Here is a 27,352-nt window from a genome sequence, read left to right as displayed (position 1 = left end):
GGATCCAATATGCAATTTACTCTATAGCCAGGCAGATGGCCCACACCTGCTATCCCATCACCTGGGAGGTTAAGGCACAAGGATCAAATTGAAGTCTAACCTAGGCTGTGCAGCAAGGTCCCTCTTTAAAAAAAGTGGGGGTGGGGTCCTGGAGAGACAGCTTAGCAATTGAGGTGCTTGCCTACAAAGCCAAAGAACCCAAGTTCAATTCCCCAGGACCCACAAAGGCCAGATGCACAAGGGGGCTTACGTGTCTGGAGTTCACTTACAGCACTAGAGGCCTTGGTACACCCCTTCTCTCTCGCCCCCCTCCACTTATTTCTCTCTCTCTCTCTTAAATAATAAACAAATAAATAACTTTCTAAAAGCTGACTATTATAAATTTAAACATGAAAAAGTTTGTATCACACAAAGATTTTTTTAAATTTATCTATTAGAGAGAGAGAAAGAGGCAAATAGAGAGAAAGACAGACTGCATACATCAGGGCCTCTAGCCACAGCAAATGAACTCTAGATGCATGTGCCACCTATGCATCTGGCTTACATGGGTACTGGGGAATCAAACCTAGTCCTTAGGCTTTGTAGACAAGCACTTTGATGGCTAAACCATCTCTCCAGCCCCAGAAAGATTATTCTAAAAATATTTTAATAAAGACTTCTTAAAAGAAAACCTAATGTGCAAAACAAATGAACATATTGGTCACTAAAAAATATCAAAATAAAACAGTAATTCAATCAGATTTTTAGGCAGCTCAGTAGGTAAACTGTTCAATTTGCACTAAGAACTAATTCAATCCCAAAACCCATTCAAAAGCAGAGTGTAGATGTCCAAGCTCTAATCCCAGTACTGGGAACTCACTGGCCAGCTAGTCCACTTCAGGTGGGCAAGTTCTAGACCAATGAAAGATCTTGTCTCAATAAAAGAAAGGTTTTCATGAGGAATGGCCCAAGGTTGTCCAGACATCCACATGCATGTGCACACACCAAAAAAAAAATTTCCTGATGTGCAGAGTCATGTAACCCACAGCCTTATATTGAATCAGTGAATCATTAAAACGTATCTCTAGAAAGTTTTAAGAACATGCTCTGACCCAGTAATTCCATTTCTAGAAACGTATAAGCCCGGGTTTACTCATCTAAGAATACAGTACACTGAAATATTGACCCAGGAGTGTTTTTCAGGTCTACTGGAGCTCCCCCCACCCACTTCTACCTTAAATATAAACTATATGCATTAATATACACAAGTCATGAATATAAAGAAAAAAATAATTTTTAAGTGAACTATGTTGGCTTTTCAAAAGAAAACTACCTACAATTTTCTAGTCAATTCTCATGTAATTCTTCCCACCTCACAAAAACGATTTGAAGGGAAAATAAAAATTATCTTATATATAAAAAATAAATCAGGTTGGAAAGATGGCTTAGCAGTTAAGGCACCTGCCTGCTAAGCATAAAGATCAAAATTCAATTCTCCAGGACCCATGTAAGCCAAATGCACAAGGTGACATGTGTCTGGAATTTGTTAGCAGTGGCTGGAGGCCCTGATACACCCATTTTCTCTGTCTCATTAATAAATAATCACTTTAAACACAAGTCATGTGAACTTCACAAGTACTGCATTCTGGGACTTTCTCTTGTCTCCCAGAAAACCAATATTTGAAACATTTTAAAAAGCACAACTCAGGCTGGAGAGTGGTTAAGCGCTTGCCTGTGAAGCCTAAGGACCCCGGTTCGAGGCTCAGTTCCCCAGGTCCCATGTTAGCCAGAAGCACAAAGGGGCACACGCGTCTGGAGTTCGTTTGCAGAGGCTGGAAGCCCTGGTGCACCCATTCTCTCTCTCTCTCCCTCTATCTGCCTTTCTCTCTGTGTCTGTCGCTCTCAAATAAGTAAATAAAAATGAACAAAAAATATTTTTTAAAAAAGCACAACTCACTGCTCCACCTGCTGGAAATAAAGGCAACTCAATTTCCAGAAAAGCAAGCCAAGAACTTCTTCTGTGCTATCACAGGAAAAGAGAAATATTAGCATAATGAGTAAGACCATACCTGGTCTATAGGACACAGCAGTAACAGTCAACAGCAAAATGACTTAAACCCAGGCACAGGTACAAAAGCAATGTCCTCCTATGGTCCAACTGCTATGACCATGACTGCAGCTATGACAGGAGTCAAGAGTGTCGAGTGTCGCATGACTCCTTCGCGCAAGACCACACTCAGCGCATGATCCCATTCTGACTCCTCATGCCCCTTTGGCAACAGATGTGTGTCCACTCTGGGTTCGAGCCCCTCCCATCTTGTCTCAGCTAGTGCTGACACTCCCTTCTACCTGATCATTCCTATCAGCACACAAATGACCTATAATTATCTTTCTTAAAATGTGTTTAAAACTAACTTCATTGAGGTATGATTTATATACAAAGAAGTCATGTCCTGAAGTGAACCATACAGGGACATAGTTATGTGTAAAATTTCTATTACCCAAAAGTTCCTCAAGATCCCCTGAGATCCCTTCACCCGTGGCATCAGCCCCAGCTCATATGTCGTTATCAGTAAGTTGGGCCTACTACTGAATCTCACAGAAATGGAGTCATGCTCCACCACTGCCGTGCGGGCCCTTACTTGGCACCGTTAGGATCATCTCTGTCACTGCTCCAGGAATGCTTTCATTTTCCACTGAGCTGTTTCCCAGACAGAAAAGGGTTCTGACTTTAACTCAGACAGAAGGAGAAAGATACAAAGAGAAGCTGTCCAGTGAATAGGTGGGAATATAATTACCTGAATGTTACACTCGCATTTAATTTTTTTTTTAATTTTTTGCCAGTAGAGACAAAAGGAGAAAGAAAAAGAATCAGTGTGCCCAGGCCTCTAGCTACTGCAAATGAACTCCAAATGCATGTTCCACTTTGCGCATCTGGTTTTTACTGGAGAACTGAATCCAGATCCTTAGTCTTAGCAGGCAAGTGCCTTAACCACTGAGCTATCTCTCCAGCCCCATACTGGCATTTTTAAAAAGCATTCACAACATACTTTTTATTTGTTCACTCGGTATTTGCTAAGAGCATACACACACACACACACACACACACACACACACACACGACACTATGAGCATGGTTGAACTTCTGCCCTATGGCACCTATATTCAGAAAAAACATGGAACTGATGTAGATGGCACATAACACCTCCACTTTAACACACAGGTGCGTGCACACGTCTGTGTATGCATGCCTGTCTTCCATGTTATCTGCCTGAGGAAAGTATCAGCCAGAATTATTCTTCAAGTCACTAACTTGGACTGGAAAAAATAAGTGTCCTTTTCTATAATTTCTTCAGTCTCTTACTATAGAGACATACCATGGAATACATTTATAAGCTTTTAATAAAGAATCCTCAGAGAGGATGTGGCTGCCTGCTCTCCTCCTCTGGGCCAGTAAGATCCGTCTCTTACCTCATCCTCAGCATGCTGCTCCGAGGTCAATTTCAGCACAGTCTTGCACTGATCCATAAAGGAGCTTGCAATCAGCTCAGCATACTGCAAAAATAGAGGGACATCATTCTTGGTCAGCTGCTCATCGCCCACCATCTTGGCTATCATAATGTCTAAGAAGGTGACCCTGTAAAACAAGAAAATTCCACATAAACACATAGCATTTAAGCTGTGCAATATATGAGTAACTTATAAAGACAACTTTGTGTGTGTGCTTTTTGAGACAGTCTTACTCTAGCCTAGGAACTAACTGTAGCCCCAGGCAGGTCTTGAAGGCATGGTGATCCTCCTACCACAGCCTTTTGGGTGCTGGGACTAAGGACATGAGACACCATACACAGCTTATAAAGACAATTTTAAAAAACTATATTCATTTGGAACTTTTTATTTAGGTAGGAAAAACATTTTATGAATATAACTAATCTTCATCAATTCTCCATTTTTGTTCTTGGTGTTTCTGACATCACTTACCAGAGCAGGAACACTTTAATAACAAGTACTTTTAACACTGAAATAATTCAACATTTCAGAAACCAATTGAATGTGAATACATGCCAGTTGAATGTGAACACATTCACAACAATGATAGCAAAACATAGTATGGTATCATTTATTCACCACTTAAAACTGCTAAATCTTTTGCATACATTATCCCATTTAATCCTCACAAGCCTCCACAAGGTAGGTAATATCATTAGCTTCCATTAAATATGTGTAGCTAGCCAATGTGGCATATGCCCATAATCCCAGCACACGGGAGGTAGAGACAGAAAGATCAGGTGTTTGAGTCCAGCCTGGGCTACGTGAGCTACGGTATTAAATAAGGGAGGGAATTACTGGAAATGGTTCAATGGTTAAAGGCACATGCCTGCAAAGCTTGACTGCCCAGGCTCAATTTTCCAGTACCCATGTAAGGCCAGATGTGCACTGGAGCACATGTATATGAAGTCATGTTCAGCAGCAAGAGCCACTGGTTTGCCCATTCTCTCTCTCTCCTTGCAAATATATAAATAAAATATTTTTAAAACGTACAGAAGCTTAGTGAAGTTAGCTAACTTCATCAGTGTCATGTAAGTGAGCGGTTAAACTAAGACTCAGCTAACTGACTGCTTCAGGTAAGAAGGAAGCTGTGCAGAATGCTTTCATCTCAAAACCAAATGAAGGGAACAAGCAGCAGCTGAGCAGTTTTCAAAACACCCAAAATTTGAAGTTTCTTAAGCAGTTATTAATGCAAGTAAACAAGCAAATAATCCTTTTCTTGAGCACAATATTCACACATTACTTTTTGTTTTCCCTTAATCATCTTTAAAGGATGAATAGGGTAGGTTGGGGGTGTTAACTCGGGCAGAGGCCTTGCCTAACATGTGCAAGGCCCTGGACTTGAGCCCCAGAACTAACAAAAAAGACCCTCCCCCCAAAAAAAGAAAGAAAGAATAAATGAATCCCAAGCCACTGAGCCACATTTTTCACTATCACCAAGTATGCAGTCCCATTTCTGCTCTCAAAGCATTTCTTAATCACTGGGTCAGATAAAGTGGCAGCCACTGCGAGGATATTAAATCATGATCCTTGGCTTTGGGAACTTAGCATCTTACTATTTCACACAATATAACTTTATCATATTAAATCAAAAGCATCTACATATAGGGATGCAGAGAAATGAGAAACAAGACAGACAGGTTAGAACGGGAGAGATGAATCCAACAATGGGCAGACAGATCATCAACATGGAGCCTTGCGAGAGTGAAGCAGGAAAGGTAGGCCACACAGTGGTGGTTTACAAAGTTGTTTGGCTGTTTAGCAAGACCCTGGAGGTCCAAATGAAGGAACAGAAAGGAGATTTCCAAGAGCTAAAAGGAAAAAGAAAAGTTTGCAAACTCAATCCTTCTGGTAGGCACCTCCCAAGCATGGTAAAACTGTTGTAGAAATTCTCTGGAAAGATCACTCCAACACCATTATGAGTGAAGGTAGAAGAGTTTATTTACCCAGGGGCCAAAGAGCTTAACATAGCTCTCCAAAAAAGCTCTGCCCTGAGCTGAGAACTTATTTCCATTTTGTAGTTTTCAGAAGGAGGAGAGGGGTCAGTAAACAAATACGACATGGCAATTGGCACATCAGTCATTTCTGTAGTCAGGCCACCCTAACAATGAACTCCATTTCACCTTGTTTCAGCCTAAACTCCTTCCTTCTGATCATCCCTCTGGGCCTTTTCTGGACAGTTCTCTCTCTGGGATTTTTCCATCTGCTGACAGATAAGTTTAGCTCCTCAGTAATTAACTCTTATAGTAACTCAGTGAATCAGTTCAACTTTTAGCTTTTTTTCTATCAAAACCACCTCTGCAAGCTTGATTAAATGAATCTGAAATGAGGCCTAAGAAGAGTAATTTTGAAAGAAAAACTGTTGACAAATCTTCAGTACATAAAAATAGCAAAGTAACTTTGAATATCATCTGCAAACAGATGTTTCGTGCCATATTCCAAGAAGCTGCTGAGGAGCTGACACAAAAGCTGTGTGGGGGCTGGAGAGATGGCTTAATGGTTAAGCACTTGCCTGTGAAGCCTAAAGACCCCGGTTCGAGGCTCGATTCCTCAGGACCTACGTTAGCCAGATGCACAAGGGGGTGCACTCATCTGGAGTTCATTTGCAGTGGCTGGAATCCCTGGCGCGCCCATTGTCTCTCTCTCTCTCTCTCTCTCTCTCTCTCCCCCCACCCCCATCTTTCTCTCTCTGTCACTCTCAAACAAATTTAAAAAATAATTTAAAAAAAAAAAAAGCTGTGTGGTCACAGGACCATATCACCTCCACCAACGCCGCAAACCCTCCCTCCAGCTACGAGGATAATGCCCTGCTCTTCAAACAGCACAGCTGCAGGAGCAGGGCAGCTACGCGAACTGAAGCTGGCAGCTCTTGTCTTTTGCTCTTGCTGCCCTCCTTCTGCGTTGGAAAGCACACACTCCATGTGGTGGTTTGATTCAGGTGTCCCCCATACACTTAGGTGTTCTGAATGCTAGGTTCCCAGCTGATGGAGATGTGGGAATTAATGCCTCCTGGAGGGAGTGTATTGTTGGGGGCGGGCTTATTGGCTTTATAGCCAGTTTCCCCGTGCCAGTGTTTGGCACACCCTCCTGTTGCTGTGGTCCACCTTCTGTTGGCCAGGGGGTGATGTCCACCCTCTGCTCATGCCATCGTTTTCCCCTGCCATCATGGAGCTTCCCCTCGAGCCTGTAAGCCAAAATAAAACTCTTATTCCCAGAAGCTGCTCTTGGTTGGGTGATTTCTACCAGCGATGCGAACCGGACTGCAACACTCCAAAAGGTGCTGCACCACTGGGAATGTGCACTACAATGCAGAAGCTTGATTCTTCCAGGCAGGAGGAAGCCACGCTCAACTCAGAAGTGGTATCCCTTGACAACAAGGACAAGTTCTGATGAATGCATCATTAGGTGACTTCTTGGTTGTGTTGAACCTCATTGAGTCACTGAGAAACTCCAAGATGCAGCAGGCATCAGAATACCATGAAGAGTATGGTGAAAATAACATGGGTAAGACTGCTGCTGGTGGAAACCAGCATACTTTGTTACAGTCAATTCTTTTCCTGGGGACGCTCCTAATAGCAATAACCAGTATACTAGACATAGGCCATTCATGACCAAGTACTGTGCACTGTGAATAACCAGATGTATGCTGTTTTCAGGCAACTGGCGAGGAAGTAGGTATGTTTGTGCCAGTATCACCAAAATCATGTGGCTAAGGTCTCACAGATAAGATGTTCTAGGAATTTTTCAGTCCTATTCTAATCTTAAGGGGTTGCTGGCATATATGCAGTTCACTGCAGACCAAAGTACCATGTGTCGTGTGACTATGTTGCTCTTCAGATAAACATAACTGGCCCAACAGATGCTGCTCATCACGCCACATACTCAAAGCACACAGGATGCAGAACCTGCACACCTGGCTGAAGGCTCAGCAGGATCTCGCACATGGGACTCAGTCTTTTTCCTCCCAGCCACAGAACCACCACTTGGGCACTTCAGGCACCCCAGACACACCCTCATTTCCTAGTCAAGCACTCATCATCATGAACACTCCCATCTATCTATCTATCTATCTATCTATCTATCTATCTATCTATCTATCTATCTGGTTATTTATTTTGAGGTAGGTTCTCACTCTAGTCCAGGCTGACCTGGAATTTGCTATGTAGTCTCAGGATGGCTATGACTCACAGTGATCCTCCTACCTCTGTCCCCTGAGTATTGGGATTAGAGGCGTGAACCATTACAAATAACAGAGAGAACATGGGTTCACCAGTGGCTCTAACCACTGCAAACGATCTCCAGGCGTACGTGCCATGCTGTGCATTTGGCTCCAGGCAGACACTGGGGAACTGAACTCCAGTCGTCAGGCTTTGCAGGCAAGCACCTAACTGTTGAGTCATCTCTCCAGCCCTGAACATTCTTTCTAATTCAGCTGAAACCTAATTGTAACACACTCTCCCTTCAAAATTATGATTTTTGTTTTATTTTTAAAGAAATTAACATTTAAAGCAAATCCTTTAAAACAAGGGATTTGGGAGAAGAATTCTATAGCAAAAAATCAAAGTTATGCTTAAACTCATGAAGGCTAGCATTTAACGCCACATACATACCATCCTAAAATGGTGGTTTCTATGAGGACCTGGAGTAAAGGCAGAGACAGGGGAAAGAGTGTTTCATGAGCATTGTAGAATAGAAAATAAAGTATCTATAACTCAAATTCAAGGACTGACATCCCCAACAAATTTTCAATTTACATTTTGAACTTCTCCTAATGTATAACTGGTTAAATAGCATATGTCACAAAAGCTAAAAATTGCATTACCCCTCAGCAGTAAGCTACCCATGACAGATGGTGAGTGCTGCTCACAGTCTCTTTTGTATCTTCAGAAATTAAGAAAGCGGAATCAGCATGCTGCCCCTTTGTACGTGGGTAAGCACAGTACCTACAAAGCCTTAGGCTCCCGTGTGGGAAATGCAGGAGCTGCGGTGCTTTGAGACAACAGTGGTGTTTAGTTAGACTATGAGCTATCCTCAAATGGCTCTTGGTCCCTACGACTAGATGGAGGAAGTGGGTTCTTTTTCCCCCTCTGCCTCCAGCCTACAGGAGGAGAACACTTGCTTCCACCACAAGATGACAAACACTAAGAACCAAGTGAACACAGGCTACAGCCTCTTAACCCATCAGCCAGAATAAACCGTTCCTCCTTCAAACACATTGTCTCCCATGTTCATCACAGTATTTGTCATGCCACTGCCTCCCAGAGACACAGGATCACGTGTGGGAGGAAAGCCAAGGACAGCCAAGGAGGCAGAGCTGTGGTTATGGCAACAATAGTAATACTGGAAGCAGAATCAGCAGCTCGTGCTGAGCACGGTGGTGCATGCTGCAGTTCCAGTGTAATCCCAACTAGGGTCTAGGATGGAAGGATTCAGCTGCAGCAGAGTTTGAGGCCAGCCCGAGCAACATAACAAGGGATGAGGGAGGAGGGATGGATTAAGGAGAAGACAAGCACTGAGCTCTTAATATGACTCAGCTAGTCAGCACAACCATTTCATCAGGTGATTATTACCTGTTCTCCCTGAGGAATCAATAGCTCCAGAAAGGCCAAGTAACTCATCTAAATAAGTGCATGGCCCAAATTACATTTGTCCATTGTTCTAGTTCCTTGTTCATACACGTACCTTTTTTTTTTCCCCTCCAAGGTAGGGTCTTACTCTAGCTCAGCTGGCCTGGCACTCAAAACTGTAGTTCCAGGCTGGCTTCAAACTCACAACTCTCTTTCCTCTGCCTCCCAAGTGCTGAAATTAAAGGCATGGGCCATGACACCCAGCCCATACATGTAGCTTTGACTTGAGTATGCACAGCCCTCAAGTCAAAGTGGCCTATACCATCGACAGTATTCCATGCTGGTTCACCAGGAAGCATACATAAATGTGGGCTCTCCTTTTTTCTGAGTCATACCACACTGACTGAATGAAGCTTGTAAAAATCCATGAGGTCCTCACTAAACAATATGCTCCAGCCCCAAGACAAAAGAGCCGGATCCTTGACAACACTGAGAGTGACTTCACACAAAGAGCACTTTCACACAGGCACTAAACACAGTACTGCCCACCATACCACGTAGGGCTGTGCTCAATGCTGCTCAGCACTGTACCTCAGGAACCACTGGCAGATACTTGGTTGTGTTTAACTGACATATTCACCAATGATTTTAACCTAACAGCTCTGACCCAATTCAGATATTCTAACCCAGAAGGTTGGAAACAGCCCGGGCACCTCAGGTGGTTCTGATGTGTGTGCTTGCTTGAGGAACACGTATCCTGCCAGCATTCTCCAGTGAGGTTCCTCAACTGTTCCAGAACATGGGAAATGTTTCAGGTAAGTTCTTATCTTCTTGGTTCTCCCAAGGATTCCCACACAAAGGAGACAAGTTTGCTTATTATATAACCTTGTTGAGAAAAGCTCACTTTAGCCCCACTGACCTGCCAAAGAACAGCTTTGAACAAAGAACACATTTGTTCTCCCTCAGAAGGTGGCCAAGGCCCAAGCTTCTACAGTACTTGGAATTCTCAGCATTTCTACCAAAACCCTAGGCCCTCCTCCCAGGATAGGCCCTCTATATCAGCAGAAACATCATCAACAAATAACTCACTAATAAGTGCTACATCTAGTGGTTACTGTTAGTTACCACACAGGCCTCAGCACTCATAGGTCACCCCTCAATCCCTAGACATGGGATCCTGGACTCCACAGGTAGGAAGTTGCCCCACCTGATAGCACCCCTCCCTGCTTCACTGCATCACCAGGGAGCACAGTGCATGACTTACTTGTTTTATTAGTCTCACCAATGCGACACAGGCCCCACAGACAGCAGGCTGGTGTATTCAGTAGACATAGCTGCATGAACCACAAGCTCTCACTACCAAAACAAAGCTCAATAGTGGTCTGCCTGCTCAGCAATCTCCCGTTGCTCTCTTTTTATTCCAATAAAAATGGAATTTTCATTGTCCCCTAAAACACATCCAAAGACTCCTTCCTCTGTATCATCTGTAGCTGATTAGGTCATTGTTTCAGCTGGGAAAATGTCCTGTTCTTCCCACAAGCCTAACAAAACCTTGCCTAGCCTCCAAGATCATTGAGAGGTAGTGAGGACAAGAATTTTCCTCTCTCCTCTCCCACTCTTTCTCCAGAAGCACCAGCTTGGCTCCTCTGCAGTGCCATTTCCTAAACACACCCCATGACCCTTTATTAACATACTCATTCGCCCAAGTCCGCAGGATCCTTGAGGGTAGGTAGCAGGCCTGTGTACCACTAACTCTGGCAGCTCCTTCTAACACACGGGATATAACTGGTACACATCCACGCTGTGGGCATGTCGCCATCCTCAGTGTGCACATCTATACTGTACTTCTACACTGTAGGAATGATGGAGAATGAAAAATTAAGTGTACATATTAGATTTAAAAACCTGTTACTGATCCTTTTCTATTTAAATTTTTCTTCCTCACTAGATCTAAAATCCTCACCACAGTCACCATTACCTCTGTTCCTTTTGCTGGAACTGCTGGGACCAACTAGGAGGAGGATGATGAGGGGAAGCTACAGGAGGGACATCCTCTTTCAGTCACACTTGGCTTTCTTACTGACTCAACGCAAATTTCTGCAACACCGGTGTTTCACCTTTCTCAGTGCACACATCCACACTGTAGATAGGTCGTCCACTCAGTGCACACATGTACTCATCCTCTCGCAATGAAGAGCACACCTGAAAGCGCACACTTCTGTAATGTGGGTATGTCAGCAGCAGAGGACTTCTAGAGTAAGATAATTACTATGTATAAAGGGCTTAAAATAATTCCTTTACTTTTTTTTCCCCCGAGGTAGGGTTTCTCTAGTCCACACATGGAATTCAGTATGTAATCTCAGGGTGGCCTCGAACTCACAGCGATCCTACCTCTGCCTCCCGAGTGCTGGGATTAAAGGCTTGTGCCACAATGCCTGGCTCAGTTTAAAATAATTCCTGATTTACATAACAAGAGTTGTATCCAAACTTGCTCAGAAAAACATATCACTGCTTTTCCTCATAATGTATTTACTAACAGAAAGCACAAAATGAGGCTGGAGAGATGGCTTAACAGTTAAGGCACATGCCTGTGAAGCCTAAGGAGGTGCCACATAAGCAAGGTGGCGCATGCATCTGGAGTTCATTTGCAGTGGCTAGAGGCCCTGCCACCCCTATGTTTTTTTTTTTCTCTCTCTCCACCACCCTTTCTGCCTCTAATAAATAAATCATACACACACACACACACACACACAAGAAAGCACAAAATGTAGAATTAAAAATGAAGTTCCTTCTTAAAATGACATGTAATGAAAAGTACACACCTGAGAATATCATTGATGGGAAATCAGGAACATTTTGGACTACCACTGGAATGTTCCCCCAGGAGTTCATTATTTGTTTTCACAAACATGTAAAGATTAAAAAGCTTGTGATACAAAGCTACTTAGTGAGGACCTTGAGGATTGAAAAGACCACGTCTAAAGAGCCTATTGGTTTTGAGCAGTGGGTTGAAAAAGACTTAGTACACACAGAGGGGCAACTTCAAAACGAAAAACTGTGGTATGTGACAGTTACACCACTCATTTGAAATTCATTATTTTATCAGCCTTCAATGATTATTTTGCATCTGTGCACAGCTTTTTTCAGATGGAGTAACTGTCTCAAGTCCTTCTCAGTAATTTAACACTCTTGAATGGGCTCAAAAACATTTAATTTTTATTTATTTATTTTATTTGAGAGCGACAGACACAGAGAGAAAGACAGATAGAGGGAGAGAGAGAGAATGGGCGCGCCAGGGCTTCCAGCCTCTGCAAACGAACTCCAGACGCGTGCGCCCCCTTGTGCATCTGGCTAATGTGGGACCTGGGGAACCGAGCCTCGAACTGGGGTCCTTAGGCTTCACAGGCAAGCGCTTAACCGCTAAGCCATCTCTCCAGCCCTCAAAAACATTTAAACACAGGCTGGAGAGATGGCTTAGCGGTTAAGCGTGTGTCTGTGAAGCCTAAGGACCCCGGTTTGAGGCTCAGTTCCCCAGGTCCCACGTTAGCCAGATGCACAAGGGGGCGCACGCGTCTGGAGTTCGTTTGCAGAGGCTGGAAGCCCTGGCGCGCCCATTCTCTCTCTCTCCCTCTATCTGTCTTTCTCTCTGTGTCTGTCGCTCTCAAATTAATTAATTAATTAATTTAAAAAAAACATTTAAACACAAAGTTGTCTTTGATATACTTTATTAAGAGTATTTGCATCCGACTGGAGAAATGGCTCAGCAGTTAAGGCACTTGTCTGAAAAGCTAAAGGCCCAGGTTCAATTCCCCAGTACCCACATAAAGTCAGATGCTTGCAAATAAATAAAAGAATATTTTAAAAAATAAAAAATAAATAAAAGTATTTGCAACGAAAAAATGACATTTTTCTACATTTATAAAGTGGCCAATAAATATTAAACTTCAGATTTAACCACATATTTGTAAATAAAAGTCTTCTGAGAGAACAAAGTCTTTCCTGAGTATCACCATAACACCTCAATGCTATGCAGTGCCCAAGGATAACAGACCTTTTCCCTAACTTCATCCTGGCCTGACTGTGCCTCCTTGGGAGTTTGTTTTTTTGTTGTTGTTTTTTGCCTTAATAATTATATATTTGAGGGAGAAAAGGAAGAGAAAGAGAGAGAGGCAGGCAATGCATCAGGGCATTCTGCCACTGCAAAGGAACTCCAAACAATGAGCCAGTTTGTACACCTGGCTTTATGTGGTACTGGAAAATTAAACCTAGGCCATCAGGCTTTGCCAGTAAGTACCTTTAACTGCTGAGCCATCTCCCCAACCCCTCCTTGGAGTTCTGACCTATTGCTGCCCTTGGATACAAACAGAGCATGCACAAACAGCAGATAAACTCTTGAGGCTGCCAGCCCCAAGTCTCAGGGACTCTACCACTGTTTTTAACTGAGTTGCTCCAAAACCACAGCGTCACTATCATCTACACACAAAGTCATGCTACAGAAAAAGGAGTATCCTTGCTCAAATGCTAGTGTGTTAGGCTACATATTCTCAGCATTGAGTACACCACAGAAACCCTACACTATACCTTCCATTAAAAAGTTAGGCACATCTTCATTATCCATTCATCAGTTAAGGGACATCCAAGCTGGTTCCATTTCCCAGCTGTTGTGAATAGAGCAACAATAAGCATGGTTGAGCACGTATGTCTAAGGTAGTGAGATGAGTCCTTCAGATATATGTCTAGGAGTGCTATAGCTGGATCATGTGGTAGATCAATTTTTAGCTGTCTTAGGAACCTCCACACTGATTTCCACAATGGCTAGACCAGATTGCTTTCTCACCAACAGTGTAAAAGTGTTCTTCTTTTTCCACATCCTCGACAGCATTTATGGTCATTTGTTTTCATGATGGTAGCCAATCTGATAGGAGTGAGGTGGAGTCTTAACATAGTTTCAATCTGCATTTCCCTGATGACTCTCTATTTAGTCCATAGCCCATTTTTAATTGGTTTGTTTGATTTCTTATTATTTAATTTTTTGAGTTCTTTGTATATCCTAGATATTAATCCTTTTCAGATGTACAGCTGGCAAAGATTTTTTCCCATTCTGTAGGTTGACTCTTTGCTTTATTCACAGTGTCCTTTCCCACACAAAATCTTTGTAATTTCATGAGGTCCCAGCAGTTAATCTGTGGTTTTACTGCAAGATCAATTGGGGTTGTATTTAGAAAGACTTTGCCAAGACCAATATGTTGAAGGGCTTCCCCTACTTTTTCCTCTAGCAGTTTCAGAGTTTCAGGTCTAATATTAAGGTCTGTAATACATTTGGAAATAATTCTTGTGCATGGAGAGAGAGAAGAATCTATTTTCATCCTTCTACAGATACATATCCAGTTTTCCCACCACCACTGGCTGAACTGGCTGTCTTTTCTCCATTGAGTATTTTTGGCACTTTTGTTGAGTATCAGGTAGCTACAGCTACCTGGACTTACATCTGGGTCCTCTATTCTGTTCCACTGATCTACATGTCTGCTTTTGTGCCAGTACCACAGTTTTTGTTACTATGGTTCTGTAGTATAGGTTAAAATCAAGTATGGTGATACCACCAGCCTTATTTATGTTACTCAGGGTTGTTTTAGATATTCAAGATTTTTTGTGATTCCAAATGAATTTTTGGATTGTTTTTTCTATATCTGTGAAGAATGCCATTGGAATTTTGATGGGGACTGCATTAAATGTATAGATTGCTTTTGGTAAGATTGCCATTTTCACAATATTGATTCTTCCGATCCAAGAACAAGGGGTGCTTTTCCATTTCCTAGTGTCTTCTGCAATTTCTCACTGGAGTGTTTTAAAGTTTGCATTGTAGAAATCCTCCTCCACTTCCTTAGTTAGGTTTATTCCAAGGTACTTTATTTACTTATTTATTTGATGCAATTGTGAATGGGAGTGTTTCTCTGATTTCATCCTCTGTGTGTTTGCTGTTAGCATATAGGAAGGTGACTGATTTCTGTGTGTTTATTTTGTATCCTGCTACATGGCTATGGGTGTTTATCAGCTCTAACAGTTTGCTGGTAGTCTTCAGGGTCTTCTAAATATAGATACATATCCTCTGCAAATAATGATAACTTGATCTCTTCCTTTCCAATTTGTATCCCTTTTATGTGTGTCTCTTGCCTTATTGCTATGGCTAAGATTTCAGGTACTATGTTAAATAAAAGTGGGGCCAGTGGACACCCTTGTCTTGTTCCTGATTTTAGTGGAAAAACTTCCAGTTTTTCCCCACTTAGTAATATGTTGGCTGTAGGCTTGTCAAAAAAAGTCTCTATTATGTTGAGATATGTTCCTTCTATTCCCAGTCTCTGTAGGACTTTTATCATGAAGGGATGTTGGATTTTGTCAAACGCTTTCTTTGTATCTAATGAGATGATCATGTGATTTTAGTCCTTCAGTCCATTTATATAATGTATTACATTTATCAATTTGCATATGCTGACCCATCCCTGCATCTCTGGAATAAAGCCTACTTGGTCGGGTGAATGATCTTTCTGATATATTCTTGTATTCTGTTTGTCAATATTTTGTTGAGATTCTTTACATCTATGTTCATGAAGGAGATTGGTCTGTAATTTTCTTTTTTTGTTCTATCTTTGCCTGGTTTTGGTATCAGGGTGATGCTGGCTTTGTAGAAGGAGTTTTGTAGAAAACCTACTTTTTTGGAAGATGGTACACTCAGGAGCTGTAGATCGCTACTAGGAAATTTTCAGTGCCAGGGATGGGATACCTTCCAGTGAGTTGTTGGCCAGGGAGGTCCCAGATGCACCCAAAACATTATAGGCCATTGCCAAGGCTCTTGGTTTCCCACCAGGAATAGATGGTAAGACCCTATTGCTGAAGACTCCACATACTTGGGCTGCAAGGACACTGAAAAATCCTGCTGGAACTGAGCTGATAACCTCTTCCATGTAGACCAGCAGACAGAAAGCTGGAAGAAGCCATTCTACATGTAGTTCGATGGGAGAAAGAGATACCACCCATGAAGATACTCAACAGTGGACACTGCAAGCCTTATATTTGGCCAGCTAGGCCACATGAGCCAACAGGTGCAAGAGTGGCACATCTGTCATGGTGGAAACCAACTACCCTCTAATTGGACTGGAGGCCTGCTCCATGGGAGGGAATACATCCCTGATACTGAAAACCTAAGACAGGGGTAGTCATGAGCCTGAGGGGTGTAATGTCTGTTGCTGTCTGGCTAAATGTATAAACTATGCTCAGCAAACTGCCCAGGAAGCACTTCTCTTAATGTTCATACCTATATATCAATGTTACTCTCACTGTTGGTAGAGAATCTTCTCTTTTCAGATGGCAGTGACCTTGGGATGACTCAGAAGGCACCATGGTGCTGAGAAGAAGTGACAGAGGAGTGCTCAGTGCTGCAATATCTCTATCACACCTTCCAAGGCTCAGGGTCCATTGCGGAAGAGGTGGCGGAAAGAATGTAAGAGCCAAAGGAAGGGTAGGACTCCTTACAACGTGCTCCCCCACAGACACCAAATGGCCTGGATGTCCATGACCTCACAGTGCCTGACACTACCTACACAAGACCATCACAATAGGAGGAAAAGATCATGACATCAAAATAAAAGGATACTGATTGAGAGGAGAAGGGGATATGATGGAGAGTGGAGTTTCAAAAACGAAAGTAGGGGTAGGAAGGGAATTACCATGGGATATTGTTTATAATCATGGAAGTTGCTAATAAAAAAATAATTAAATTTTAAAAATAAAAGACTAGAAGGACCCACTGCTCCCTGGGATATTGGGACAGGAGTTAAACATTGTTAGGTTTGGTGAAATACTGTTAAATCACTGTTAGTGCTAATTATAACCCTTTATTGCAAGCAAAAAAAAAAAAAAAGTTAGGCAAAGCGGGGCTGGGAAGGTAGCTCAGTTGGTAGAGTGCTTGCCCAGCATGTACAAAGCACAAAGCCACAGAAGTTAAGCAGAGGACTGTCATGAGTCCAAGGTCAGCCTTGAATAAAGAGCAATACACTGTCTACAAATGACAGACAGAACTAGGAGACACTATGACTCAGGGCTGGAAGGATGGCTTAGCGGTTAAGGCATTTGCCTGCAAAGCCAACAGATACAGGTTCAATTCCTCAGTACCCACGTAAGCCAGATGCACAAGGTGGCACATGCGTCTGGAGTTCGTTTGCAGTGGCTAAATGCCCTGGCATGCCCATTTTCTCTGTCTGTCTGTCTCTCTCTCTCTGACTCTCTCAAATAAATAAATAAATAACTTTAAAATGTATTTGAAAATGAAGGAACAACGAAAGAAAAAGACAACAGCTCAGCACATACTCCAGTAGCAGCATTCTTTGGGTTCTGTGATCTCCAAAGTTTTAGTTCAATAAAAAGATATGCATTGCGCTGAAGAGATGGCTTAGTAGTTAAGCACGTGCCTATGAAGCCTAAGGACCCCGGTTCGAGGCTCGATTCCTAGGACCCATGTTAGCCAGATGCACAAGGGGGCGCATTCATCTGGAGTTCATTTGCAGTGGCTGGTGGCCCTGGCGTGCCCATTCTCTCATTCTCTCTCCCTCTCCCTCCCTCCCTCTCCCTCCCTCCCTCCCTCTCTCTCTCTCTCTCTTTCTCTCTGCCTGTTGCTCTCAAATAAATAAATAAAAATAAGCAAAAAAAAAATTTTATAAAGATACGCATGTCACACCACTGGTGCATGTACTTTATAGCAAACCTGTTACTGTCAAACCAGATATGAAGTATTAGCAAAGTTTAATTTCTTTGTTTTTTTTAAGCTATAATACAAGTAAATGTTATAATATCATCTTGCTTCACTAGGTTTATATTGTCCACTGTAAAGGCTATTACTGGAACAGATAACTATGAAATGATGGCTGGTCACAGAAACGGGATAGAGAAAGGAAGCAACTCCAGCACTCACACAGGTGATGTGCTAACTGGTGTCAAAGATGTCGTAAGGGCAAGGCAGGGCTATGACAAGAGACAAGAGATTCCTGGGATACTGAGATGATGATGTAACAGGGAAGAGCTGGGAGTACGTCTGAAGTTTTCTAACTCAGTAAATGATGTTATATACTAATCAGTCTACTAAATAAGCTTTTAATTGACAGGTATTTGCTCACTCATGAACTCATGTTTTGATTTTAAAAAAATACTTTTTTTGAATACTTGCTACATGCTCAGGACTATTTGGACAGGTGAACACTCGAAGAAAAAAAAAGGACCAAATCCTTGCCCTCCTGACAAATGGCCTAGTATCACACACTGCAAGCTCATAACCTCAGCACTCAGGAAGCAGAGACAGGAAGATCAACACAGCTTTGAGACCAGCCAAAGCTACACAAGACACTCACCGAAAAAAAAAAAAAAAAATCAAAGAGGTTCCAAATTCATTGCAAAGAAAACTGTGGCTACAATTGCAATCTATAAAATATGCAAGCTTCTAACGTGTGATTTCTGAGTAAATATTATTCTTTCCTAAGGAGGTATCTCTAATAAGCTCAGGAAACACATTCAATTGGAATGTAAAATACACTGAAAATTATTTTCTTCCATCCTCTAATTTTACAGGTCATGAAGCTAAATCAAAGCCAGGTGACAGGACCCATAAAGTAGTATCAAAAAGACAGAACCAAGGTTTCAGAACTTCCTAGTGAAATGAGTATAAATTCATAGACAGCTATCAATTTATTTTGTGTGAGTTCTCTACCAGAAACTACAATCCAGCAGTGTAGAGCCCATATACTCACATTAGTATGAAGAAATTAGCTCATTTAAATATACAGCTATAACAGACAGTTGAATAAACTGTCATTATAAGGATCAAGGATTTTTTAAAATTTCATTTGTTTATTTATTAGAAAGAAAGAGGCAGGTAGGGAGAATAGGCACACCAGGACCTCTAGCCACTGCAAACGAACTCCAGTCACATGCACCTCCTTTTGCATCTGGCTTTACTTGGGTCCTAGGGAACCAAAGCTGTATACTTTGGCTTTGCAGGCAATCACTTTAACTATTAAGCCATTTCTCTCTCCAGCCCAAAAATCAAGGACTTTTTTAAACATACATGTACTGGCAGTACCATCCTGACTTCTACAACCACATGTAAAGCACTGCGTGTTGTGGCTGAGCTGTGATGTCAACCCACACAGTAAAAGGAGCATGGCACAGCGCATGTCCTGAGAGGTCTGTGCTGGCAAGAAAGCACGCTGCTTTTAGTCCACGCTGCATATGGAATGCTCAAGACTCAACACCACACCGGTTTGGGGGTTACCTTTCTTGACTGCTGAGCTTGGCATACATGGCTTGCACCAGTTCCGGGCTTTTCAGAAAGTGGTCTGTGACGATTAAGAACCTGAGAGGAAGAGGAAAAGATTCAGCTTTGAGAAACAGCAAAACAGACATGTGCCTACCTACTGTAAGAGTCACATCTTGCATAAAAAGCACCTCATTTTGATACAATCTTAAAGGTTTTAGGAGGTTCACATACTACTTTTGTACCAGCAGCAAAAATGATAAAAAGTCCTTGAAACATTTTTCTTTAGTTTTTACATTTGAAAAATTTATTGAAATAATTAAAGTTGATTCAAATAGAACACATTCCTCCTGCAGCTTTACCTAGGTTGAAGGGACATCCTTCACTAGAAACAGTAAATGGAGCGGAGACAAAACAGCGCTTAGTCAGGTGGTGCTGGGGGTGAAGCAGAGAAGCAAAGCACAATGCGGCCAAGACATGAGGCTGAGGCCACAGGCACGCAGGGAGGAGCCTGGCTGGATCGCCCACTCTTCAGGAGTTCTCAGGTTACCAAGAAAACATCCACATTGTCAAGCTATGTGCTCATCTGAATTTAAAAACTCCACCATGGAAGCCCTCGGGCAAAGATTATAAGGCATATTTCTCCAAAGCATAACTGTGACATCTAAAAAGACAGGAGTAATATTAATTCTGAATTGTATCTACCAAAAGGTATCTGAGAGAAAGATTTAAAACCTAAGGAATACAATGTTTATAACTAGTTATTAACTACAAAGTATTAAATATACTAACTTTCTTCTTAAATATGAAAACCAGGCGAAGCCCCTTGCCTACCACAGCACACCTGGGACTGGGCACATTGCTCGTGGCCAACTCCACACACAAGGCCCTACAGGTCTACCACCACCGCTACTGAGTAGGGAAAATTAAAACCCAACTAAGTGTTCTACTGTTTCTGTAACCTTTAAAACTGCCACTGACTTCTTGGATATAAGCTATTTCTAACAATAATGGAGAGTAGCTGGGTATGGTGTCTCATACCTATAAGCAGCAGTACTTGGGAAGCTGAGCTAAGGAGAACTGTTCTGAGTTCAAGGCCAGCCTGAGCTAGAGTCAAACCCTGCCTCAATCAATTAGCAATGATAGTAATCAAATTTTTCAAGTATTCATATTCACTTAGGCCATCAAGCTGAAATCACAGTTCATGCATTCCAACCTTGGTTCACAAATAAAACTGAGATGCTAAAGTTCTCTCATAATTCAGCTACTGGAAAGCAGAACATTCACTCAAGCTGCATACCACACAACACGTCTGCAACCCCAGCACTCAGAAGACTCAGGCAGGGGGATTGCCAATTTCCAGGCTACCTTGGGTTGCACAGCAAGTTTGAGGTGAGCTATGTAACAAGATTCTGTCCACCTATACCCCTCCCATCAAAAGAAAACGATTCTAAAGCCGGGGTGTGGTGGCGCACACCCTTAATCCCAGCACTCAGGAGGTAGAGGTAGGAGAATCGCTGTGAGTTCAAGGCCACCTTGAGACTCCATAGTGAATTCCAGGTCAACCTGGGCTAGAGTAAGAACATACCTCGAACCTCCCCCCACCAAAAAAAGAAAGAAAAGAAAAGAAAAGAAAAAAACCAATTCTGGGCTGGAGAGATGGCTTAGCGGTTAAGCGCTTGCCTGTGAAGCCTAAGGACCCTGGTTCGAGGCTCGGTTCCCCAGGTCCCACGTTAGCCAGATGCACAAGGGGGCGCACGCGTCTGGAGTTCGTTTGCAGAGGCTGGAAGCCCTGGCGCGCCCATTCTCTCTCTCTCCCTCTATCTGTCTTTCTCTCTGTGTGTGTCTCTCTCTCAAATAAATAAAAAATTTAAAAAAATATATATTTAAAAAAAAAACCAATTCTGTACACCCATACCACTCCCATCAAAAGAAAACCATTCCACGATATTATAAATACTGTGTCAGCAGCTACCATATTCTTTCCAAACAGCAGAGAAAGAGCCACATAAGGATAATCACAAAAGATCAGGTGTAGCGGTGCATGACTTTAATCCCAGCACTCAGGTGGCAGAGGTAGGAAGACTGCTATAAGTTCAAGGCCACTCTAAGACTACATAGTGAATTCCAGGTCAGCCTGAGCTAAAAAAGCCTGCCTCAAAAAATGAAAAGAAAAAAAAACAGATAATCACAGAAGAATGTTTAAAGTATACCAAGTGCATCATGAGTATTGCTATTTAAATCACATGTCCCCCATAAACTCATGCTCTGAATGCTTGGTCCCCAGCTGGTGACAGTCGAGAAGTGGAGCCTTGCTAGAGAAGGTATATTGATGAGGGTGGACCTTAAGGTTTATTTAGCCCCTAGCCTGCCAGTGTTAGTTGGCTCATTCTCCCACTGCTGTTTTTCACCTGCTGTGGCAGAGGTGACGTTCAGCCTCTACTTATGCCATGTTGTCCCCTGCCATCATGGAGCTTCCACTCAAGACTGTAAGTCACAATAAATCCTTTCCTCCTATTAGCTGCTTTTGATCAAGTGCTTTATCCCAGCAACAAGAAGGTCACTACAACAATGGGGTACAGAAACCAGTGACCTAGTACAAAAGAGGTGAAGGGCAGGGCTAGGACAGCAGATTAAAGAGGATAAAGAAGAGTTTTGTATATCCCTGGGAGAAGTGTGAGGAGAGAACACTTACATCAGAGGGAAAAGAACTTAAGAGAAACTGCATGAAGGAAAATATCACCAGTGCTCAGGGAACTCTGATCAGTGATTTGGCCCCTGTGGCTAAACCCAATGATCCCAGGACTCTAGTTGTAGAAGCCAGTGAATCCCTTTGTGTACATGCTATTGAACTGTTCTTAAGTGACTGAGTCACAGGATTGAAACTAACATGTTTCACACACCACCAGAGCTATCCTGTTAAAGATCCAACAGCAATACTAATCTTGCCACCAGGGAACCCACAGTCTAATGGATGCAAATGCATTAAGCGCTATGGAACTGGGACACCACAGAAGCTGTGGGGAACAAAATTCAGTGAACAAGAAGGAAGATTATTGTGTTCCCCTTCTGATGTTTTTTACTTAGGTGGACAGTAATGTGTGTATGCATTAAGCAGGAAACATCCCTACAAACAAGACAGTATGGAAATGAACATTTCTCATGCAAAATAAGTCAATTAGATAAACCAAAAATAAACCGGAAATAATGCTTTACTCAGTTATAAATTCATTTTTCTACAGAAATTAGGTACAAATTCAGCTGGGCGTGGTGGTATACACCATTAATCCCAGAATTTGGGAGGCAGAGGTAGGAGGATCACCATGAGTTTAAGGTCACCCTGAGACTACATAGTGAATTCCAGGTCAACCTGAGCTAGAGTGAGACCCTACCTCAAAAACAAAGAAAGAAAGAAATAAGGTATAAGTTCATCCATAGTATGATGACGGCAGCACTCGGGAGGCAGAGGGAGGAAGGATCACTGTAAGTCCCAGGCCAGCTTGAGGCCACACAGTGAATTCCAGCTCGGCCTGGGCTACAGTGAGACCCCACCTCAAAAATGAAACACCGCAGCAACAGAACGAATAACCAAAGTTTATCCTAAAGGACCAAAACTGAGAGCTCATGTCTCTCCTTTGAAACAGACCTCTCACTCTAAAAACCAGTCATTACAGTGTGTGTCACAGCCAGGCACGGTGGTGTACGCCTTTAATCCCAGAACTCAGGAGGCTGTGATAGCAGGATCTTTGTGAGTTTGAGGCCAGCCTGGGGCTACAGAATAAGTTTCAGCTCAGCCTGGACTAGTGTGAAACCCCACCCCACCCCAAAAAAACAGAGGTAATATGCGTAATAGTAAAAGTGATAAGTCTTTGAATTTGGTATAGCTTTCCATCCTGCCTGCCAAGAAGCCACCATCTTTATGTATGTGGTGGTACAGTACAACTCACAAGACAGAAATCACACGAGAGCAAGATGGCACATGGAAAGCTCCTTCACACAAGATAAGCAAGAAGTGCTCCCTCCTATCTTCTCTCCTGTGTTATTTCATTTTGACTCACGTGGGCTCTTCTAACAAGCCAATGTTCATTTCCTGTCAGATTTAGATGAACTCAAAATAGAACCCTGGATTCACAGAAGATTATCTAAAGACTTGAAAGCAGCTTTCACACCTGTAAATAAAAGAAGCAGTTTTAGAAAGACACTATTCCAATAATTCAAACTGAATACAGTGCCAAACTTTCTCACCTACACCTTCCTGTTACTCCAGTATATCCAAACAAAAAGACCCAGAGCTATTAATACATCTGTCCTTTCTAAGAATAAAGAGAAAGAAATGAGAGAAATGACTTCTGAGATCATACAGTTGGAGCTCTGTCAGCCATCAGAAGGGCAGGAGGAAGCATGCTCCAATGGTCAGGATTCAGTTCAGACCTAACAATAAACATAATGTTTTGGAGGTCAACGTACGGTTTGTCATCTCACTATTTACCAAATACAGAACCTGGTCTGCAGAAAAGAGCAGCTGACTACTACTAATTCCCATTTTCTCCTATCTTAATTCTATCTAATTACCTTTGGAAGCTTCTGAGATACTCTGAAGCCAGCTTTGTACTTTTCTCATTATGACCTTACCCCTTATTCCAAGCAGTTAAGATACCCCATGCAAGTAAATAAAATATTTAAAAATTAAAACAATTAAACATGTTCAAGTAAGCCCACTGTAATAACTCATCTAGCTGATACTAATTCAAAGGCCATATTTGTATATTGAGGGATATGTTCCAAGTCAAAAACACAGTATTAGCCGGGCATGGTGGCACACACCTTTAATCCCAGCACTCAGAAGGCAGAGGTAGGAGGATTGCCATGAGTTCAAGGCCACCCTGAGATGACAGAGTTAATTCCAGGTCAGCCTGGACCAGAGTGAGACCCTACCTCGAAACCCCCCACCAAAAACGAGTATTTTCATGTACCAATAATGTTCAGAAAAGCAGATAATTTTAAACTTAAATAGAACTTCAACATAGTAATAGTGCACATCAAGAAGCCAAAACTAAAAAGGTTTAAACCTCACCTAAGACTGCAAGTGGGATCAGAGACAACTCTTAAGTCCCACCACAAAAGGCCACCCACAGCCTAAACATAATGCCCACTTTGAGAACACACCCATAGAAACACCTAGGTAAACAGAAGACGACTACTAAAATGGGAACAAAAATAAAATGCAGAGCCAAGGAGGTGGCTCGGTCAGTCAAGTGCCTGCCTGGCAGGTCCTGAGCTTCCCTGGCTGGCCATCTAGCGCCCGGATCTACCTTCTCAGATTACAGCCACTCATCCGGCCTTCACATTGTACTGGGGGTGAAACCCAGGTCCTATGCTTGCAAAGCAAGCATCTTAACAACTGAGTTATCTCTCTAGACCCAAACAGTAAAACTTTTGACAAGTTTTATAAAGAAAAAAGGATCAATACATAAGTAAGTAGTAATAATAGTAAACATGTATTTCTAGATATTTTCATTCATTTATTTGCAAGCAGAGAGAGAGAGCATATATAGGCACACCTGGGTCTCTAGCCACTGCAAACAAACTTCAGAAGCATATATCACTTTGTGCATCCAGCTTTACATGGATACTGGGGAACTGAACCCTGACTGTTAGGTTTTACAGGCAAGCGCCTTAACCACTGAGTCATCTCACCAGCCCTGTAAACATGTATTTCTATGTATGTGTACTTTAACAGATCCTGAAAATAAGTGGAACAAAACTGCCAAATACTAGAGTATTGAAAGGGAGGCTGACAGGGCTGCACACACCTGTACCCTCAGCACTTGAGAAGCTGAGGTAGGAGGATTAAAGCCAGCTGGAGCTACAAGGCAAGACTGTTCAAAAAGGGGGCCAGGAGGGTAGGAAGGCGGTGCATGGCGATGCACACCGAAAAACCAAAAGGGGGTACGTAGAAAGAAATTAATGAAACACCCCAACAAAACACACCTTTTAAAATGTACATAGAACATTCTCTAAGACAAACCATGTGGTGGGCCAAAAATAGCTTCAATAACTTTTAAAGAATGAGATAAGGGGGGAATGGGAGCAGAGGGAGGGGATTATCATAGTTTTATTGTCTATACTTATAAAAGTTGTCAATAAAAGTTAAAACTAAGAGTCGGGCATGGAGGTGCACGCCTTTAATCCCAATACTCGGGAAGCAGGGGTAGGAGGTCTGCCCTGAGTTCAAGGCCACCCTGGACTCCATAGTGAATTCCAGGTCAGCCTGAGCTAGAGTGAGACCCTACCTTGAAAAAAAAAGAAAGTTAAAAGTAAAAATAAAAATGGGGAAATAGCTCAGTGGATAAAGTACTTATTATTCAAGTATGAAAACCTGAATGCAGACCCCCAGAACCCACAAAAAAATGTTTGGTATGAAAGTGTGCACTGGTAATCCCACAGCTAGGGAAATGGAGACACAAAGGGTCTCACTGGTCAGCTATGCTAGCTGCAGCAGAGGGAGCTCTACACGTAAGCTGAAAAATGATAGAGGAAGACAACTGACATCCACTGCTAGCTTCTACTGGCATGCACACACACAAGTGAACATGCACATACGAAAATGACTTAATTTTTTTTTAATCTTAAATTAAAGCCAAGCGTGGGGTACACACCTTTAATCTCAGCACTTGGGAGGCAGGGTAGGAGGATCACCATGAGTTCAAGGCCACCCTGAGACTACATAGTGAATTCCAGGTCAGCCTGAGCTAGAGAATGAGACCCTACCTCAGAAAACCAAAAACATTCATACAAAGGGTATTTACCTGAAATTGAGTGAAACTAAAGATCATTAAGAGGAAATTTAGGAAAGAGAGAAATAAGTGGAAATTAAATCAACTCTTCAATAACCAGGGGGTTCAAGAACTCCTAGGGAAAGTAGCACATGACTTGGGAAGAAGCAGAGCATAGCGAGACGTCAAGGACAGAGAGCAGTGCGCACAGGGAGAGACGCTGAAATGCCTGGCCTGAAAGGAGAGCCCACGCCAAGGATCTAGCTTCCGTCTCTGGGCACCAACACAGACAGCAGGAGGAGGGATATAACAGATAAACTTTTAGCTGTACTGCCCAGGACAAAAAGAAAAACTCAAATCGCTGATGTCAAGAATGTAAGAGACAATCCTACTAACCTGATATAGTAAAAACAATACCAGAATTCTATGAATTATTACTGTTGACATGAAAAATGGAAATGAATGCTAAAGAATAAAAACTACTGAATAGAGATTAAAGTACCTGTGGAACAACAAAACACAACATTGATATCTTCAGAGTCTAGAGAAACCTCCACAATGCCTTGGTAACTACACATATCCACTCACATAGGCCAAACACATCAGCTCAGCTGAATCTTGGCTGAACTGCTTGTGATGGTCCCTAGAACAAGAAAAGATAGGAGACCTGAGGTCCTTCCTAAGACAGGCTATTGTAAAATACATTCTGATGGAAGGAACAGCTCATGAAGTAAGCAGCTTCTGCTACAGTCTCTGTGAACAGAAAGCAGCTTCATGCAGTCTTGGCAATGGGTTCTACACAAATCAGAATTACCCAGCCACTGCAGGTGTGTGGGACCAGGACCACAGGCAACCGGCCCCTTTGGCTCTTGTCTCTGTGTCCATTTAAGTAACAAACTGTCTAAACCTATCAATTGCTCATCTAATTTTCTGTCTTTACTGGTCACAGCAAACATGGCTCTACCTTGGCCTGTGGGTACCTTACATGGAGACCCAGAAGGAAAGAAAAAAGAATATAGGGTTTTAAAGTATTTAAGCAGATAATACATGAAAACTTCCCAAATTAAAAAAAAAAAAAAAAACTACAAGACTCAAGAAGTTGAGAGAATTCCCAAAAGACCAAGCTCAAAAAAACTCAAGGGGAAAGGGGAGGGGAGGGGAAGGGAGGGGAGGGGAGGGGAGGG

At 42.4% G+C, this 27,352-nt stretch overlaps 1 protein-coding gene and 1 pseudogene across 3 annotated transcripts in view; one reads left to right on the top strand and one right to left on the bottom strand.

Moving 5' to 3' along the window:
- Atxn10 (ataxin 10) overlaps positions 1-27,352 on the bottom strand; it is a 166,907-nt gene that overhangs the window by 95,127 nt on the left and 44,428 nt on the right. For all 3 annotated transcript variants that reach the window (XM_045152030.1, XM_045152028.1, XM_045152029.1), the window contains exons 6-7: positions 19,411-19,491; positions 3,451-3,616 (exon numbers count right to left, since the gene is read on the bottom strand). In XM_045152030.1, the coding sequence (XP_045007965.1) occupies positions 3,451-3,616; positions 19,411-19,491 (247 nt within the window). The remainder of the gene's footprint in view (positions 1-3,450; positions 3,617-19,410; positions 19,492-27,352) is intronic.
- On the top strand, positions 11,968-12,251 carry LOC123461436 (annotated as a pseudogene).

Source organism: Jaculus jaculus, chromosome 6, assembly GCF_020740685.1.
Source record: "Jaculus jaculus isolate mJacJac1 chromosome 6, mJacJac1.mat.Y.cur, whole genome shotgun sequence".
NCBI classification, from domain to species: domain Eukaryota; kingdom Metazoa; phylum Chordata; class Mammalia; order Rodentia; family Dipodidae; genus Jaculus; species Jaculus jaculus.
Note: the sequence above shows the minus strand (reverse complement) of the source record. Positions and strands in the feature narration are given on the sequence as shown.